Source organism: Zosterops lateralis, assembly GCF_965231275.1.
Source record: "Zosterops lateralis genome assembly, chromosome: 8".
In the NCBI taxonomy this organism is placed as follows: domain Eukaryota; kingdom Metazoa; phylum Chordata; class Aves; order Passeriformes; family Zosteropidae; genus Zosterops; species Zosterops lateralis.
Genome location: NC_139768.1, coordinates 12,539,399 through 12,555,859, shown reverse-complemented (window position 1 = coordinate 12,555,859; position 16,461 = coordinate 12,539,399). Strand labels below are relative to the sequence as shown.

Genomic DNA, 16,461 nt, shown 5'->3' with positions numbered 1-16,461 from the left:
AGCAAAAGTGGGAAGGCATATCAATATGCTTAATATAACACTCAAACGTAGGAAAGAAGAAATGAAATCTTTTCAATAATAATATGTGTCTGGCAAAATAATTCAAGGTTCTAGTTCTAGGAAAATTAATGCAAACAATGAAATTCACTTAGAGAAAACACTTAGAATACTTAGAGAAAAGAACATTTCTCAGTATGATTTTCTTTTTGTTTCCTGTAAGTATATACACAAGCTCTGTTTAGATGATGAGAAGACTGCACTTGTATTCAATTAAAGAGTAACCATACCTCAACAGCAGTGAGTTGAACTACTGGTCTGATTCCTTGAGGGACCATGTAAAGCTTTGGTGCCCTTTGTGATGGAAGAATTGGAAGGTTGGTACCACCCTGTTAAGACAAAAACATGAGTATGAGTTTGTGTCATCTTTCTTAAATACTTTGCAAGTACTAAGACAGGTCTTCCCATAATGCCTCACCGTGGAAGAATGTATGTTGTATATGACACATACATACAAAAAAGAAATATATATATACCTTGTCTCTCAAAATAAGTTCTGCAGCAAAAAGAATGTCTCCACTAGCTTTGCCATTATTTATTACAGGATACCAGAGCAATTTTGGTGTAATGTCGTCTTCTGGGATTAACTTGACCATGGGGGAACAAACACTTCTTCCAAGGAATTCATCTTTACCCTGCAACCAAAAATAGCAAAAATAACCACTAATGTACTGTAAACTAATATAAACAAATAAAAAGCAATCAGGGTAAAAAGATTTCACCTACCACTTGGTCACTGTCAAAAAGTTCAATAACAACATTAGGTGGGTTTTGGGCTATTGACTGTGGGTCCCCATAGATCTCAATTTCATTAAATATGAGAGTTTGGTCCCATGTAGGATTTAGAGTTGAATGAATGATCTCAGTGGTTTTACTTTGATGGAGGAAAGAAACATGAGCATACGGATCTGAAATATACAAAATTGAAAGCACAGAGTTACAGACAAACAAAACCACATCAAGCCATGAGGCACACAAGAACAGTTTTCATTAAATATGTTATTTTTTTTACTGTTGTTACCAGTTTTATAAGCCATTCTATGTAAAACAAAAATAAACCCATATACATAATTTACATTTAATAGAGCAATTTCCATTGGATCACTAAATCACTTCCTTTATACAAGGCTTGATTAACAGAGTAATAAATGAAAATGATAAAATATCTTACAAAGCAGAAAGAGAACCAGAAAACTAAAATGAGACACTGTTAATACTAATCTTGTCTTAAATCTTGTGCATAGAAACTATTTTTTGTTGTCTCCATTGATACAGAACTGTACAGCCTCATAAATAATAGAAAAAAAGAATTCAAGTTCTGACTAGTTGCCAAACAACAAATTCTCCCAGGCTATATTGCTCAGATCATGGTTAGGTTTCAAACATACTTATTTATAGCAACCTCTTCTTGTGAAACAGCTGAATGATTGAAGTGGTCTAGGCCCAGTATTTGGTAAGCCTTTAAATCATCAAGAGCTCTGTAGTAGGTATCTGATGATGGTCATTATTGTTTCCTGTACAAATTGCAATTACTAAGGACTAAAGGCAATTTTAAAGGTTACCTTTAGGTCAGCTTCAATAGATTCTGACAAGGGACATGATCAGAGTTTTACAAAACTTGGCTAATTCTTCAAACTAATTTTACAGGAAAATAAAATGTAGATGAGCTAGTTTATGTATGACTGCATCTGAGGTGCCTGTCCTGAATTATCCATATGCAATTTCCAGAGATTTGTAGTTGTTTCTTTGCATTGCTTTTAAGTGCTGCATATTGAAATAAGACCAAATTCACACAGAGAGCCATACAAAACCCTCCTCATTTTAGAAAATATCACTAAAACTTGTCTTCTGTAACAGAGGTGTTACACTTACTCAATTACAGGGAGAACAGGAAGGATACAAACAAAGGGTAATAGAGAAAGAAAATTAATTTCATCTTTGTCTTTTGCTGAACTTCCTTAAAGGAAGTGTTAAGTCATATTCTTACACAATCTAAATTCAATTTGCTCTGTGACTTTCCAGTGAAATTTTGATTTGTATTAACAAAACTTAAAAACTGGGTATTAGCCTGACTACAAAGATGCCAGATGGACACAACACTGTTGGAATACCTAAGAGCTGGAAAAAAGCATGCATAAACAAATAAGAGACATGGTTATCAGTAAGGCACAGTGTAGTGTTCTGCAAGTTCATTTCCATAATGTATTAATATAAAACACTGAACACTGAGAGGCATTTGGTGACATAACTAATGAAGAAACCACCCAGCTTTCTTCATCCTTGCTTTTGTGCAAGCTTCCTGCAGGGCAAAACTGTATGCAGGCTTTAGTTAGAAGGAGAATCCAATGCAAAAGGCCTGGTCATGGGAAATTTAGACCTCATCTGAAATCCAATTCCCTCACTGAGAATTCACAGGCAGCAACTGGTACAGGACATACAGAGCACTTTATTTGCAGCACCTCTGGGCCAACAGTAACCAGATTCGGATCGTACATAATAAGGCTGAGACTTTCTTTATGGCACAGTTTCAGTACCTGGGACCTACACGCAGACCTTAAGGAGTTAAGATACTCTACATCCAAATAAATCAAGCTACGTGTTCATGGCAAAGATGGGTTTTCTGCACCTTTGGGAGGATTTTTCCATACCTGAAAAACTGTCTTTGTCTAAAGCCATGAGGTTTCTTGCCTGGTAGATGTAACAACGAAGGTGGTAAGTATATACTCCTGTATCAAATAAATAAAACCAGTTCAGCTGCATTATCCAGACTTCTTTTCTGTGATGAAGATATTTTAAGTTTATACAAATGTCTTACACATTTTAACACAAGCACTGTAGTAACATTTTTGCTGATGAGTGTATTAATACCAGTGAGCTAGCACCTGAGAATATTGGTTCCAACACAAAGCAGATATTAAAAAAACAACCACTAATGCTATTTGGGCTTTTTCACCATATGATCATTCAAAAATTTCTGTTTGGAACAGTGTGATAATCTACCTCATCCAAAGAGAATTGAGAACTGGGCACTCCTTTCTTAATTTAAGTATTCACTACAGCACTTCCAAATTCCTGGGTGTTTCACATTTTTAGCTCTTAGCCTAGAAAGTTCTTCCAACTGCAACTTTGTCTCTTTGGTTAAAAGATTTTTAAAAATCAACCACTACATGCAAAATTGAATAGCTTAAAAAGAAGATGTGAGTGGCCCAAGCTCAGGACCATGTGGGGCTAAGTTACTACAGCTTTTCTTTAAAAGATGTCAGGAATAACCCTTTCAGCCCTTGAAAAAATCTGAGCCTTTATGTAGCCTCATTGGGCTGAAACCTCTGACCTCTGGCAAGAAAAAGTGCCATTTTCCTCCAGCTATGTTCATTATTAAAAAGAAACTTCAACAACGTTCCCAAGGTTCTGAAATATTTAGGATTTAGACATCCATTTTCAGCAGGTTGATCAAGTTCTGCTGAGTTCAAATAAAGAAAAGTGTTCAGTCAGAGCTCCTCAAAATGGGTATTAAGACCCAGGAATGGCCTCTATTCCTGTTAACTAGCACTGGTGGCTCCCATCTCAACATCCCTGCTTTTGTGATTCACATTATAGTGATTACAAAGAGATTAAAACCTATCCAGGTTGGCAAAGTTACAGTTTCGTTCAGTTTGCCAACTCAACTACACATTACTGCTTCCTCTGGGCCAGGCATTGTCTGACCCTGCACTGAGCTGGTTAAGTGACCTGAACCGACAAAAAAAGTGAAATTTAGCATTAAAATTCCTGTCCCATACAGGTTTTAAAAATATCTGTGTGACAGTGGACTGACATACTGAACTGACTAACTGTAATTTTTCTTTAATAAATAGTGTCCAGTTAAGCATCTGATAGTAATTACTACAGAAGGCATATTAAGCTAGATGCAAACCACAAAGATTTATGATTCTGTTTGAGACTAAAATGAAACAGACATTTTTGAGAAAGGAATTGTTAAATAACCTACTGTCAAAGTAGCAAGAAACCATTGGTGTATTGGCACCAAACACTGTTGTAGCTGATTCCTTGGTTTTGTCTGAACTCTTCCCTTCTCCATCATCGACACTGTTGTCTGCTCCCTGAAATTACACACAGAGGAAAGTTATTGAGTATTTACAAACACAGAAGGAACTTGATAGAAATGGACTATGTGGGGGAATTTATGGGTTTCCATCTCTCTTCCAGCACAGGGAGAAATTTACTTCTGTGAGGAAATGTACTTTACGAGATGTTTACTCATGTCCAGAGGTCATTTCCTGTTGCCAATTAAAGCTCTGCAGAAATCCTATGCAGTCATTTCATCTTACTTCCAGAATGTCTTATTTCCAGAGATGTACTAGCTACCTATCAGCTCATAGTGGAGGAAAGGTCACAGGTCTTCTGCACTGTGCTCTAAGGCTTTATCCCAGCACTAGCCCAGGAACTACAGCTGTAAGTGAAACTAAAATAGGAATTATTAAACTCGGAGCAACCAAATTAACTGGAGAAAGAAAATGCTATCAGTGAATCCTTGATCAACATTTGATGCAAAACAGAAAAAAGTGTGAAGTTTTGTTAATGCTATACACTCAGAATTATTATATATTTTATAAAAACAAAGGGGCCTTCTCACATTATTTGCTACAGTTTGTATTTTGCTAAATAGAGGTTATTTGTGAAGCTGTGTAAACCTCAAAACTTGAGGAATTGAGCATTCTGCTCATGTATCTGTGTCATATGAAATTCTGGCGTCTTCAACACTTTATTTTCTTGTGGGTTTTTTATTCTATCTTTTCTTGTGTTTGGTTGTTTATACAAGCAAATATTCATCAAGGGCAACTTTTTCCAAGCCTGTTGTTTTTTGTGCTGATGTTAAAACATCTAAATTATAAGCATGAAAAGCTTGAGCTATCTTTTCACTTTACTTACAGGAGGCTCATTGAGTAATTTGGCCCTTTTGAGCTAAATCTCACATAATGCAAAAATAAAAATAAATTGAAAAATAAAGTACTAAGCAGAATTTTAAAAATATGGAACATAAATTATATATAATGTGATATATAATACTGTATATGTAATAAAAATATACAAAATTAGTAACAATACAAGAATCCTTATCCCAACTTTGATGGTCCCTTTCCAACTAAAAAATTTAAACAATATACACTGTATTAGCATCTCAGTTATACACTAGTTTAAAAAATCAGGGGCTAAAATGTCTGTTATATTTGTTTATTTACTGCAAATTAACAGGTTGATCTTTGAAAGATGTTTCTGACACTCTATCCCTTACCAAAGCACCTTCAAGTTTAAAGATAGCTGCAGCACCATGTGTCTCTGAGGGAGCCATTTTTCGTCTCCATCGTCTTCGACGGAAAGTATCAGAACTGCGCTTTTCCCAGTGAAATTTCCAGCCAATCAAGGAAGCATATTCCCATCCTTCTTGATCTTCATATGATGACCTTCCCTTGAAGATATAAATTCATGTTATCCACAGTGTTGTGTAGCTGTAGTGAAAAAATGCAGTGTTTCCTCTGGCAGGACTAAAAACCCCCTCCTAAACCAAAGCTAGAAACATCAATGTACAAAAAGATAAAGAAAGGTAATGTAATGAAAATATAAAAGGTTGTTTTAGAGGTTTTTTTGGTGGTATTAAATTTTTTCTTCACTCAGGTAATGAGTAATTTCATGCAGATATAGAAAAAACAAATCAAAATCATCATCTGTTACAATGTGCAGGTCCCTGACTGGATCTCTCCTTTCTTACCCTTCCTGCTGTGGCTCCTTCAGACATTTCCCTCCTACGTTTCCGCACCAGCCGTCGCCGCCGATGTGTGTGGTACATCTTCTCTGCAGCAACCCATGACTTGGGTTTAGTGTCTGGAGGAATAGTAATTCCATATTCCCACCCTAAAACAGAATTGATGAGTTGGTATCTTTTCAGAAATACAAGCGAGATACAAAGAGAAGTGAGGGGAATAGAGTGACTGTACCTACAGAGGTAGGTACACTGGGGGCACTGATGATATTTTATAATGATGTTGTGTTGTAATATATGTAACAATAAAAATCTCAACATCAAAACAGATACAATAAATTTCAAGTTCTTTTCTTTGCATTTTCGTTTTCTCAGATGTTGATATCACATTTTCACACTACACTGCAGGAAAATATAACACTTAATTTTAAACGAGAGTCAAATGTTCTGAGTCACTCTTGTGACTCCCGCAACTTGTCATTTAAAGGAACAGATGCAGACAGTGAACGCTTTCTCAATGTCGTATTATCTGATTCCTTAAGCAACTTTATCCAAATATTTCCTTAGTATTTTTCCATAGGGCAACCAATATCACACCCAGAATTTTGCTATGGTTTTGACATGTGTCTTCCTTCATTATGAACTACAGCAGATTGTCCTAATATCAGCAGATCAACAGTAAATCTTACCGTGTTCATCCACTGCTCGATTCAAATCGGATTTCCAAGCATCATCTTCCCACACCCATCCAAAAGGACATGTGAATTCACGTGGGGGTGGGGCTTTTTCTCCATTCTTTTATGTAAAGGAAATATAAGTTTTCTGCATTAGTAGTAAATACACTAAATTAGTAGCAAAACATAGTTCTCCTTCTATTAAACCTTTACTTATCCAGAGAAGAATTTAACTCTCACCACATCTGTGAAACTCTCCTCAGATGCTTTCCATTCCCCTCCAGGATAGCGACTCTCATTTTCATATACTTCATCAGTAAACTCAGTATGACCAGCATCAGCTTCAGTCAACAGACTACACATCAGAAAAAAAATACAATAATAAAACCCCCCATTTTAGTTCACTACAGAAAACATACAGGAGCATAGCACAGAATGTGCACACATGGGGGTATTCTGGATTGTCCAGCTATATCAAGGAAACTTTGAAAAAAAACCACTGAAGAAATTCCAGTAGTAGTAAGCAACAGGAGGAACATTACTCATAAATATGAGTGACTAGCAGGAATGTTTAACTCCTGTTTTATTCAGGATCTGCTTTCAATACATCCTCTTGGAGAAAGAAAAAACATCATAAATTTAGCTGTAGGAGACACAGACTGTGTACGAATCATACGCGTCTCTAAAGCATGTGCATCTATGTATACACTAAAATTTGGCAATGTACTTAATTTTGTTTCCATTTATGCTGTTGACAAGGCAAGCAATCAGCTGGCTAATATTTTTCCAATTTGCAAGTAAAATAAATAGGAGAACAATAAATCAGATAAAAGTCCTTTGCTATCCTTTGGTGGTTCACTGCGGTTCAGAAGGCACCAAAATGTGTTCCACACTGCCATTTGCTGGCCAAATCAAGCCACAGATCATCTCCCAGTGGAAGGAGCTGCTTGGCAAAAATATGCATTTCAACAGGATTTGATGCAATTTCTTCCTGTCATCTCATTCACAAAACTATTGATTTAATATAAAAAAACCCCATCCATTCATACCTATAACAGATAAAATTTTAAAATGGATCAAGTAATAGAAAATATTTTTCCCATACAGTTTTTCTATAGCAACAACTCTGTATCTTTTTCACTGTCAGAACACAAGAATTTAAATGGGCTAAATATTTTCTTTTAGGAAGAAAGAAAACAGTCTCTTTCTCATGCTGGTTTTTGTTTATGAAACAAATAATGTTCCCAGTCTGGTGTGCCAATTACATAGTTGGACTGGCACAATTCCAGAGCTGAAAACCTCTGGCAGAGCAAGGCTGAACCTGTTAGAGCTGAGGAAGGACTGACACTTCATTAATCTGGTCTGCCAGAGGAGGAGCTGCCACATGGTACCACAACCTTCTACTGAAAAAAATGCCTGCCTTAAGTCAGTTTGAGAAATAATCTGTCAGTTGTTTAGCGATGGCAATGGAACTTTTCTACATTTAATGAAATAAACACAAAATACCATCCAGTGTTTGTGAATGTCCATGCAAATGGTGTTGTTACAGCATGAACTGCAGATTTATAGTGGATGCCAGGGTTAATTTTCTATCCAGGGAAGATCCACCAATCCAAGGGTATTCTCTGAAACCATCACAGCAGGATCTGTGAATCTCACACAGACATGTGTAAGCCTCATAGTAGCTTCCTAGGTGTGAAATATTAATATTATCCTTTTTAAAAATATGAAGCACTGAGACCCAGAGAATATAAGCAATATAGCCATCATAACATGGGGACTGTAAAACCATAAGCTAGTTCTTAGAAATGGATTTTTTTCTTTCTGTTGCCTGTTTTGTTTCACTTTTTTAAAAAGATAATTTTAATTTTAGCACTATTAACTATTTGATTGGCAGGTTTTTGCTGCCCCAGAACACTCAGCTTAAATTCCCTTTCTCATCCAAAAAAAACAGAGAGGAGCTTTTACTCAACACCACAAATGCCTTTATCCCTACCTGCAAAAAATTTTAAAAATCTGACCTTCTTTCAGGATCAACCATCCATTCTCCTTCCCAGTCCCAGCCCTTTGGGGGTAGAAAGTACTCTCTTTTCAGTTTAATTTTTCCTGTGACATCGGAAAACTTGTGGCGACCAACAAGTCCTGAGGTACCCCACTTTCCAAAAAGGAGAGCCTGATTTTCATACTGTGTGGGAAGAAAGCAAAAATCCGATCATTATTTAGGAATAATAAACAGCTTTTAGGAGGAAAAAAGTATTTATTTATGTAACTATTATAACTGAAACTATTATAACTTTACTATAAATTTACTTCCTCTGAAATTAAGTACTCCCTTTCCACATTACTCTGCAATGTCATCATCCATTTTTTCTTTCATTTTCTTTTGCCTGGTAAACAATCTTCTCACTGTAATGCCTCCCTATAACTGCAGTAAAACTTTCTCAAAATTAAAGCTCTGTTAAATAAAACTCTATTACATTATTCAAAGAAGTTCCTTCTGTTCCCTAAATGCATGATTCTCATTCTTTTCCATCTCCAATCTCCTCCTATTTAAATTATTTTCTTTTGTAACATGTAGAACTGAATCAAAATCTAATCATAGGAGCTACCAGGGGCATGATTCTGGTGTCAGCTCAGTCTGTTTCCCCTCCTGGGATTATTTGTAGTTTATGATGGTCTTGAGTTTTCTGCCCTTATTCCTGTAAAATTGTTGGATTGTTGAAGACCAACAAATGAGACATTCAATAACCTCTTAAACTGTACACTTAAATAATGGCTTTGAACACTCATTGCTTTAAGTGCCTTAGTACAGCACTACTAAATATTTAAACATAGGTGCAACAGTGACATCACAGTAAAAATGTATTTTTATTAGCTATTTTACTGATATTGGATTATATACACCATTAAGTGATGTGGCATATAAAACTCCTGCTACTTACCATTACCAACCAAACCTCTATTACATGCTATGGGACTATTTAAAGCATTTGTATTCTGAATTTGCTATCTCTTTTCATTGAAATGTTATTGTATGATAGCATTTTGTCAGTAACAGTAGATTTTCCACTGCTACAAAAGAACCATTATTAAGCAAAACCACTTGTATTCAAGTATAATTTGTAGAAGTGAAGAAGCAATTAAAAGAAAAAGGATTATTCACATGCCAAAACATAATAGTTTGGATCTCAATCTTAATTATACTAATAAAAATCTAAAATAAATGTATTTGAAATCACTGGAGTTAACCAGATTTGTACCTGACTAACCAGTTCAGAATCTGGTCTGTTGAAGTTCATCTGGTAGGCACAATGGGCTTAATCATTAATTGCCTTCAATGGGTTCTACTTGTTTCCTTACAATAAACACTACGCTCTCTTTCTGTCCAGCACGCAAAGAAATTCAAAAGAGCTCCAACTGCATCGAATTCCCAATACTCCCATCCAAGTTTAAAGTAAGAAAGCAATGATGGACATACCATTTCTGCAAAAACACTGAATGTTCCCTCTGCAAAGCTATTGAACTTCTTTTCAACTGCACTGAGCCCCAGCCAAATGTTAATTCGCAGCTCTGCAGGCATTTTGACATCTTTCGTCTTGTCCTGTGGGTACTGGCACATGAACAAAAATGTTATTCTTTGTTATGTTATGCAGGTATCATAGCTTTCAGTAAAAGATATATAATAACAAAGAGATATGAGTAACAATACGTATTTATTTATCTCTTCCTGTATTGCTTTTTTTCAAAACCCAGTAAAATCAGTAGTTCAGGAGGAAAGCATTCTTTAAATGATACCTGCCTAGGGCATGTAAAAACCAAACACACTAACAGTAGAATTATCCGTGTTCCTGCTATTCTCTCCCAAGTTTCATTAAGCAATGAGTTTTTAGTTTTGACAGTAACTTAAAACTTCAATAATGATATTTGAGTTTCTTGTTAGGAGACTCTGGAAATGCAGAGTTAGCAGGGATGGTTCAGTAAAAGCAGAATCAATGAGGGTTTGAATAAAACCATGAAGACACAGGCTTGTCTGCATTGAGGAATTCATGAATATAACTACTAGTAAAATGACAAACTCTATAAGTGCTACTGGTTTACTGTCAGATTGCTTTTTTTCTGGTTAAGTTTATTTCAATTGAATACAATGTCAGCTTAGATGGAGAAAGGCATTCCCATTCAAGAGTAAGACTCAATTCAGAGAGACAGCTTCTGGGTGTAGACAAGCTCTATTCCTCACAGCAAACCATCCAAAGCTTGGAATAGGTTTTTGGAACTTCTCTGACTTACACTTATTATTCCCTCTGAAAGTTTCCCTTTATGTCCAATCCCCAAATCCCAACTCCAGTAACACTTTAAAAGTTCTATCATGATTTTGAGCTTTTAGAAAAGTCTTACAGATAGATTCTAATTCATTTAACCAATACTGATTCTAATTGGCTTATGATAAAACTAAAAATTCTCTGATATTTTGAAAAAGCTACATGCAGCTGGATTCTAATCTCTCCTGAGTTTGACATTGTTTGCATGTTTCACACTCATATCAGATGGCATTTCAGTTTAGGGAGTTAATTATTTCTTAAGGAGAAAAAAAATAGTACCTTTAAGAAGATTGTTTGGGTCTTTCCACAATATTTACCAGATGATTCAGGGCCTGCTGTGGAGTACAGCACCTGGTGTGCAGGAACACGAGCATAGGCCAGTCTTTTCTCCCCTCGGATCATCCATATGATTACATCAGGCATACTGTTTTGTGGCTGAGGATTATTTGTGGGGAAAGGAGAGTTAAGAAGAGTAATTAATAGAACAATAAACTAATCTAGATCTTAGAAAAGATAAAAAATATGGGCTTATGTCAAAGGATTTATCATTTAGAATCATGAATCACAACAAACTTATGATGAACAGAGGGAATTGTTTTGTCTTGCAAGTAAAACAATATATAGTTCTGAAAGAATCATAAAAAATACCACTGAGATTTTTTGAAAGAAAAATAAGTCTTATTTAAAAACTGATCCTTACATATTTTATAAATTTTTCTAGAGACATTTTGCATCTTTATTCCCTTGTGGTGATGATAGTGACTGGATGCCATATGCTGATGCTTTGGACTGACCTGCTACATATTGAAGTACCTGTGATGTTTCCACATTAGGGTAGGTCATTGCAAGACTTTTAGCAGAAGACAGAAACTACCTATTATCTTTTTTGAATTCTGTGCCCACCTTTGTGAGCTAGTGAGCTAGCTGCAAGTCTGGCCAATTAATTGTTTTAATAAATGAAATATAAAACCGTTTCTAAAATGTTGTGAAAACCAGTTATGAGACAGCCAAGATGAAAACAGAAAACATTGCTGAAAAATTGCTGAAAATTAAAAATAAATCCACAGAAACAGATTTAACTCTGTTAGAAGTTGACTACTATGGCTAACAATCTATGGAAATCCAATATATACCCTGCAGTCCCTGAACGAGAAAAGTGACTTGCAACTCTGGAAGAAAGGACAGGACAGAATAGTCACTTAGAACAGGGTCTATTCTACCAATTGCAGAGTGATCATTACCCAGCACACATTCCCAGTGAGAACAGTTAACACATGAGTTTTGTTTAAGTAAATTGAAGTTGCAGAGGGGAACATGTTTACTTTCACAGCACCTAAAATTACTATTCTACAGAGAGTGGATATTGCTTGATCAGCAGTGAACTTTACACTCATTTGTGTTAGACAGGTATTGCTAAACCAATCACGAGTGCTCTGAAGCCCTCACCTCTTCACTCAGTTGCAGTAATCTATCCAACCAATCCTCAATTTCTGTCAGAGTAGCTTTCACATCAGTAGCTTCACTTCTCATCCTTGCTGCTGCTTCTCCAATCTGTTTGAGAGACTTGAGGCGCATTTTTTCTATCTGAGTGTCAAGGACTGTAATATTAGATTTGCCTTCTATGAGGGGAAATGGCTTACTGAAAAGAGAATATTTGTTATGGTTAATTATCTAAGTGGATTTTATTTAGCTGCACTCTAAATGCAGACATGCAAACAGTAACAAAGGAATGAGTGCCATCATTTCCTGTAACTGCAAACCACTGGAACAGTGCTATTACAAATATTTCTGCAGAGATTTTCACCTCACAAGGTATTTAAGAAGGTAGTAAGCAAGGGAAAGGTTGTACTTACATAATAAACACCAAGTTAGAACACCTTAAGATATTTGCTTTAATGTAACTGCTGCCCATCACACCAAGGAAAATCAATTTCTCTGTATATTCACAGTAAAAAATTGTTGTCTCAAAATGTACATCTCAAAACTGAAACCAGTGCCTTCAGACCAAGATTAGGTTCTTTTCCTTCACTGGAAACTGCATATTCTCAGCAACTCAATATGCAAATATGGCTTGTGGCTATGACTAGATTTACCTCACCCTCTGGCAAGAAAACATCAAAGAACTCCAAAAGAAATCTGTGACACAGAACTTCTGAGTCAGCAGAGGGCAGAGTAACTGTTCAACGGAACTGAGATATTGTAGAATCCAGAGATAGAAGGGACTCTCAAGGATTATTGAGCCCTGCCTCTGCACATGACAATCTCAAAAAAATGACACTATGTGCCTGACAGTGCTGTCAGAAAAATGGGAGGAGGTTTGAGGAAAAGGCAGCTTTTCAAAGACCAATGACTATATCCCTCTAGCAAAGCTCATTAAAATGTCTTTAATATGATATTTTACAAAAAGTTTAAAAATTTCCAAAGACACTGCCTAGTTTGAAAAGATAAACTCTTCTGTTACCTACATTTAATGACATGCTATGAACTTCTAAATGTTTTGATTCTGTAGAACCTTGATCCTGACTATTGTGCCTTCCACTACATTTAGTTCTGAATACAAGAGCTGTCTGCCCTGGGAGCTACTTAGACATGAATCCAATGTACCAGATCAGAACCTTCAGAAAGTCACATCCTTTTAGGTTTAAGCAGTGCACTGAAAACTCTCTCAAATTCCTAACTCATTTAAACTCATTTAAGCACAGCAAGAAAAAATCTTCTATAAATTCAACACAAGGAACTATGTCTTTGACAGAGGTTTTTTGAGTTTGCTGAAAAAAAACCCCAAAAGAGCATTGTATCTCATGAGCAACATGAAGTTAATTTGGTGGTTATATCTAAGTGCTATTGCTCCATAATTGTTAAGTGATTTTTTTTTTTTTGCCCTTCACATTTTACTTTCCTAGAGTTTGTCGGTCCTTTCTCTCTGCTTTCTTTCAGATCACAGCATTCTACGAAGTTATTAGTTATATTTTTGTGTAAGGTTTCTATCATGTAATTCTTTGCTAGTATATACTGATTTCCATTGTTTGTTTCTCCTCTGCTTACTTTCATATTGACTGCACAACTTGATGAATTTGTTCTCTCATTTAATGTTTTTTGTTATTTCCTCTTACGGATAATAACTATTCTGTCATTTTCCCCCTTCTTTTTCCTGTGCTGTTTATCATCCATTTGTTTACTCTCCCCATCTCAATATCTCCTTTTTTAATGTCTCTTTTGCATACAATTCCTTCCTCTCTATATAGAATATATTCTCTGTCAAAACTCTAAATGCTGACTCCTGCTGCCTTCTCTGAACACCCCCATCCATACAGACATATTGACTAGAGGCTTATTCAAAAATACAGTCTTTATGGCCCATAATCCCTGCAGATCTTTCGATTTTTTATTTTGGGCTTATCAGTAAAGTACTAGACTTTCTTCCCTCTTCAGTTTCAGAAATAACATTGAAACTCAGGTAAACCTAAGGTACATGAGGAATTCCAAAGAAGGGTGGATGGAAGAAAGGCAGCAGAGAGAGCTAATATCCATTTTTAGAACAGTCCTCCCTCAGATTTTTTTCAAGAGATACTGTTTTGTTTTATCACTGTCAGTAATAAAACTATCTTGAGATAATGGAGAATTACACAACTGGATGGATTATTTGGCAATATCCATGATATTTTACTACTTTCAGACATTTTTGGAATTTCAGTTCTTAGGTCAATTCATGGGATTAGTCAGTTTTATAGTCCTAAGAATTTGCTTTCTGGCTTAGCAGAGGCAATAACAAAGATTCCAGCAGGCCTGGAATGATAACATAAGAGATAAAAAAAACTTCTTTTACCTTATATCTTCTGTAAGTTCATCAATCAGCTTCAACCATATCTCAGCTAAGCGGTTTTCAGACACTTTAGCCTGCATTCCTGATTTTAAGGTGGCTAAGTTGGATTGCTGAGGAATTTAAAAGAAAAGAATTTGCACTTAAAAACTTCCATTGTGGTTTATGGTCAGTAGGAATTTTGAGATTTTGATGTTATTTATTCACCTGTGTATAGGCCAAACCAAAAAAAGGCTCATGTTTAAACCTCATTTGTATTTAACAGGACTATTCTGATGTTCTCCCGCACTGTATTAAACAAAACATGCAAATAACAGTCCCATAGATGTAACATGCTCCTAAACAACACTGGGGACTCTTCCCTCCCGTGGGAATTCCCTGTGGATTCAAGCAGGAGTGTACTGAGCCTTGCTAAAACACAGGCCTATGATTAACAGTGCCATTTGTTACACCAAGAAACTTTTAATTTTGACTAAGAAAAAAGGAGAGAAAGTATCACAAAATTTCCATAATTTGCTCAAAATATCATTTTTTAAATTATAACTCTAAATTAAAAAGAGTAAAAATTAAAAGCCTAACAAAAAAAGAAAGATTTTAAATGTCTTACCAGTCTTTCAGCCATATTTAGGATTACATTCACAGGGTCTAATCTGTGACTTATGTCCTCCCAAAAAGAAGTCAGCGTTACAACTGGCTTTGTGTTTGCCCACGGCAAGTAGTAATAATAATTACCTGGAGTGAAACATTTTTATGTAAGATTTAGAATTCATGGCAGGAATATATACTGTACACTGTTGCTACATTCATACCATTTATGTACTACAAACCATAAGAACAGACAAGCTACTCCAAATTCACAACAGGATTTGTATTTTCAAGCCGCTATAGCATCTGTTGAATGGTAAATGTTCCCTTCAAATTGTTTCAAATTGTTTCAAAATCCAACATATTTTAAAAAATAAATTAGCTGTTAACATATTCTTTTCCATAACATACTGATGTAGATGGTACATTAATATAACTTTATCTTTGAAAGAAAAATTCAAATTATCCATTTCTAGAGTAAGTCTGATTATTTCACTGATTATTTCATTTAATATACAGGGAAAAAAAGAACTAGACTTTGCAGTTAATAACAAAAAAATTGTAGCTAAAATTTATTTTAATTCATTTTTTTCTAGGCTGAGAGATGTATGGTTTAAAAATAAGTTATTATTTTATTCTAAATCAGAATATTCAAAGCGTGCTTTCTCTACTTAATTCTAGATACCTCTAAAATAATGTGATTTCTTTTCCCTGCAAAGTTTGTGCATATCTAGGACACGGTAAAAGATTTCTCTGAAATCTGCCGAAATGTCAATAATAACCTCAGTAGGCCTTACAGCACAAACCCCATAAATGCCACTTCATCTCAAAAGCTGTGAAGAATTTTCTGTCACATTTTCAGGAAATGTTCAGTGAGATTTGGGCTGACATTCCAAAGCCATAAACAGCCCTTCCAACAGACAATTCTAGAGCATTTCACCCCCCTCCAGAGCACCCTTACCGTCGAACACAGCGCGGCTGTACTGGGTGGTGGAGGCCAGGGGTTTGCAGGTGGTGTCGAACTTGTTGCCGTAGTTGCCGATGCTGACCTCGAACTGGATGGGCTCCCCCGTGTCTTGCAGCATGGTGGCCGAATGGAACACGGCAGCCAGGCAGAACTTCCGCCTGCGCTGGTATTTCTACCAAAACAACCTTTTCAGTTGTCTTTCAAAACACGACCCACAGTTACAGAAAACAATAGCAATAGCTAAATGGAGATAACAACCTTAATATTTTTACTGTTTTCTG

General features: G+C 35.8%; 1 protein-coding gene across 2 annotated transcripts in view; it reads right to left on the bottom strand.

Annotated features, from left to right (window-relative positions):
- The window catches only part of MYOF (myoferlin), a 61,934-nt gene that overhangs the window by 15,502 nt on the left and 29,971 nt on the right, over positions 1 to 16,461 (bottom strand). For both annotated transcript variants that reach the window (XM_083865987.1, XM_083865988.1), the window contains 16 exons: positions 16,175 to 16,352; positions 15,236 to 15,360; positions 14,635 to 14,741; positions 12,255 to 12,447; positions 11,088 to 11,243; positions 9,968 to 10,099; positions 8,511 to 8,674; positions 6,730 to 6,844; positions 6,505 to 6,610; positions 5,825 to 5,967; positions 5,351 to 5,524; positions 4,046 to 4,157; positions 2,706 to 2,783; positions 784 to 965; positions 534 to 692; positions 288 to 386 (listed from right to left, as the gene is read on the bottom strand). In XM_083865987.1, the coding sequence (XP_083722113.1) occupies positions 288 to 386; positions 534 to 692; positions 784 to 965; positions 2,706 to 2,783; positions 4,046 to 4,157; positions 5,351 to 5,524; positions 5,825 to 5,967; positions 6,505 to 6,610; positions 6,730 to 6,844; positions 8,511 to 8,674; positions 9,968 to 10,099; positions 11,088 to 11,243; positions 12,255 to 12,447; positions 14,635 to 14,741; positions 15,236 to 15,360; positions 16,175 to 16,352 (2,223 nt within the window). The remainder of the gene's footprint in view (positions 1 to 287; positions 387 to 533; positions 693 to 783; positions 966 to 2,705; positions 2,784 to 4,045; positions 4,158 to 5,350; positions 5,525 to 5,824; positions 5,968 to 6,504; positions 6,611 to 6,729; positions 6,845 to 8,510; positions 8,675 to 9,967; positions 10,100 to 11,087; positions 11,244 to 12,254; positions 12,448 to 14,634; positions 14,742 to 15,235; positions 15,361 to 16,174; positions 16,353 to 16,461) is intronic.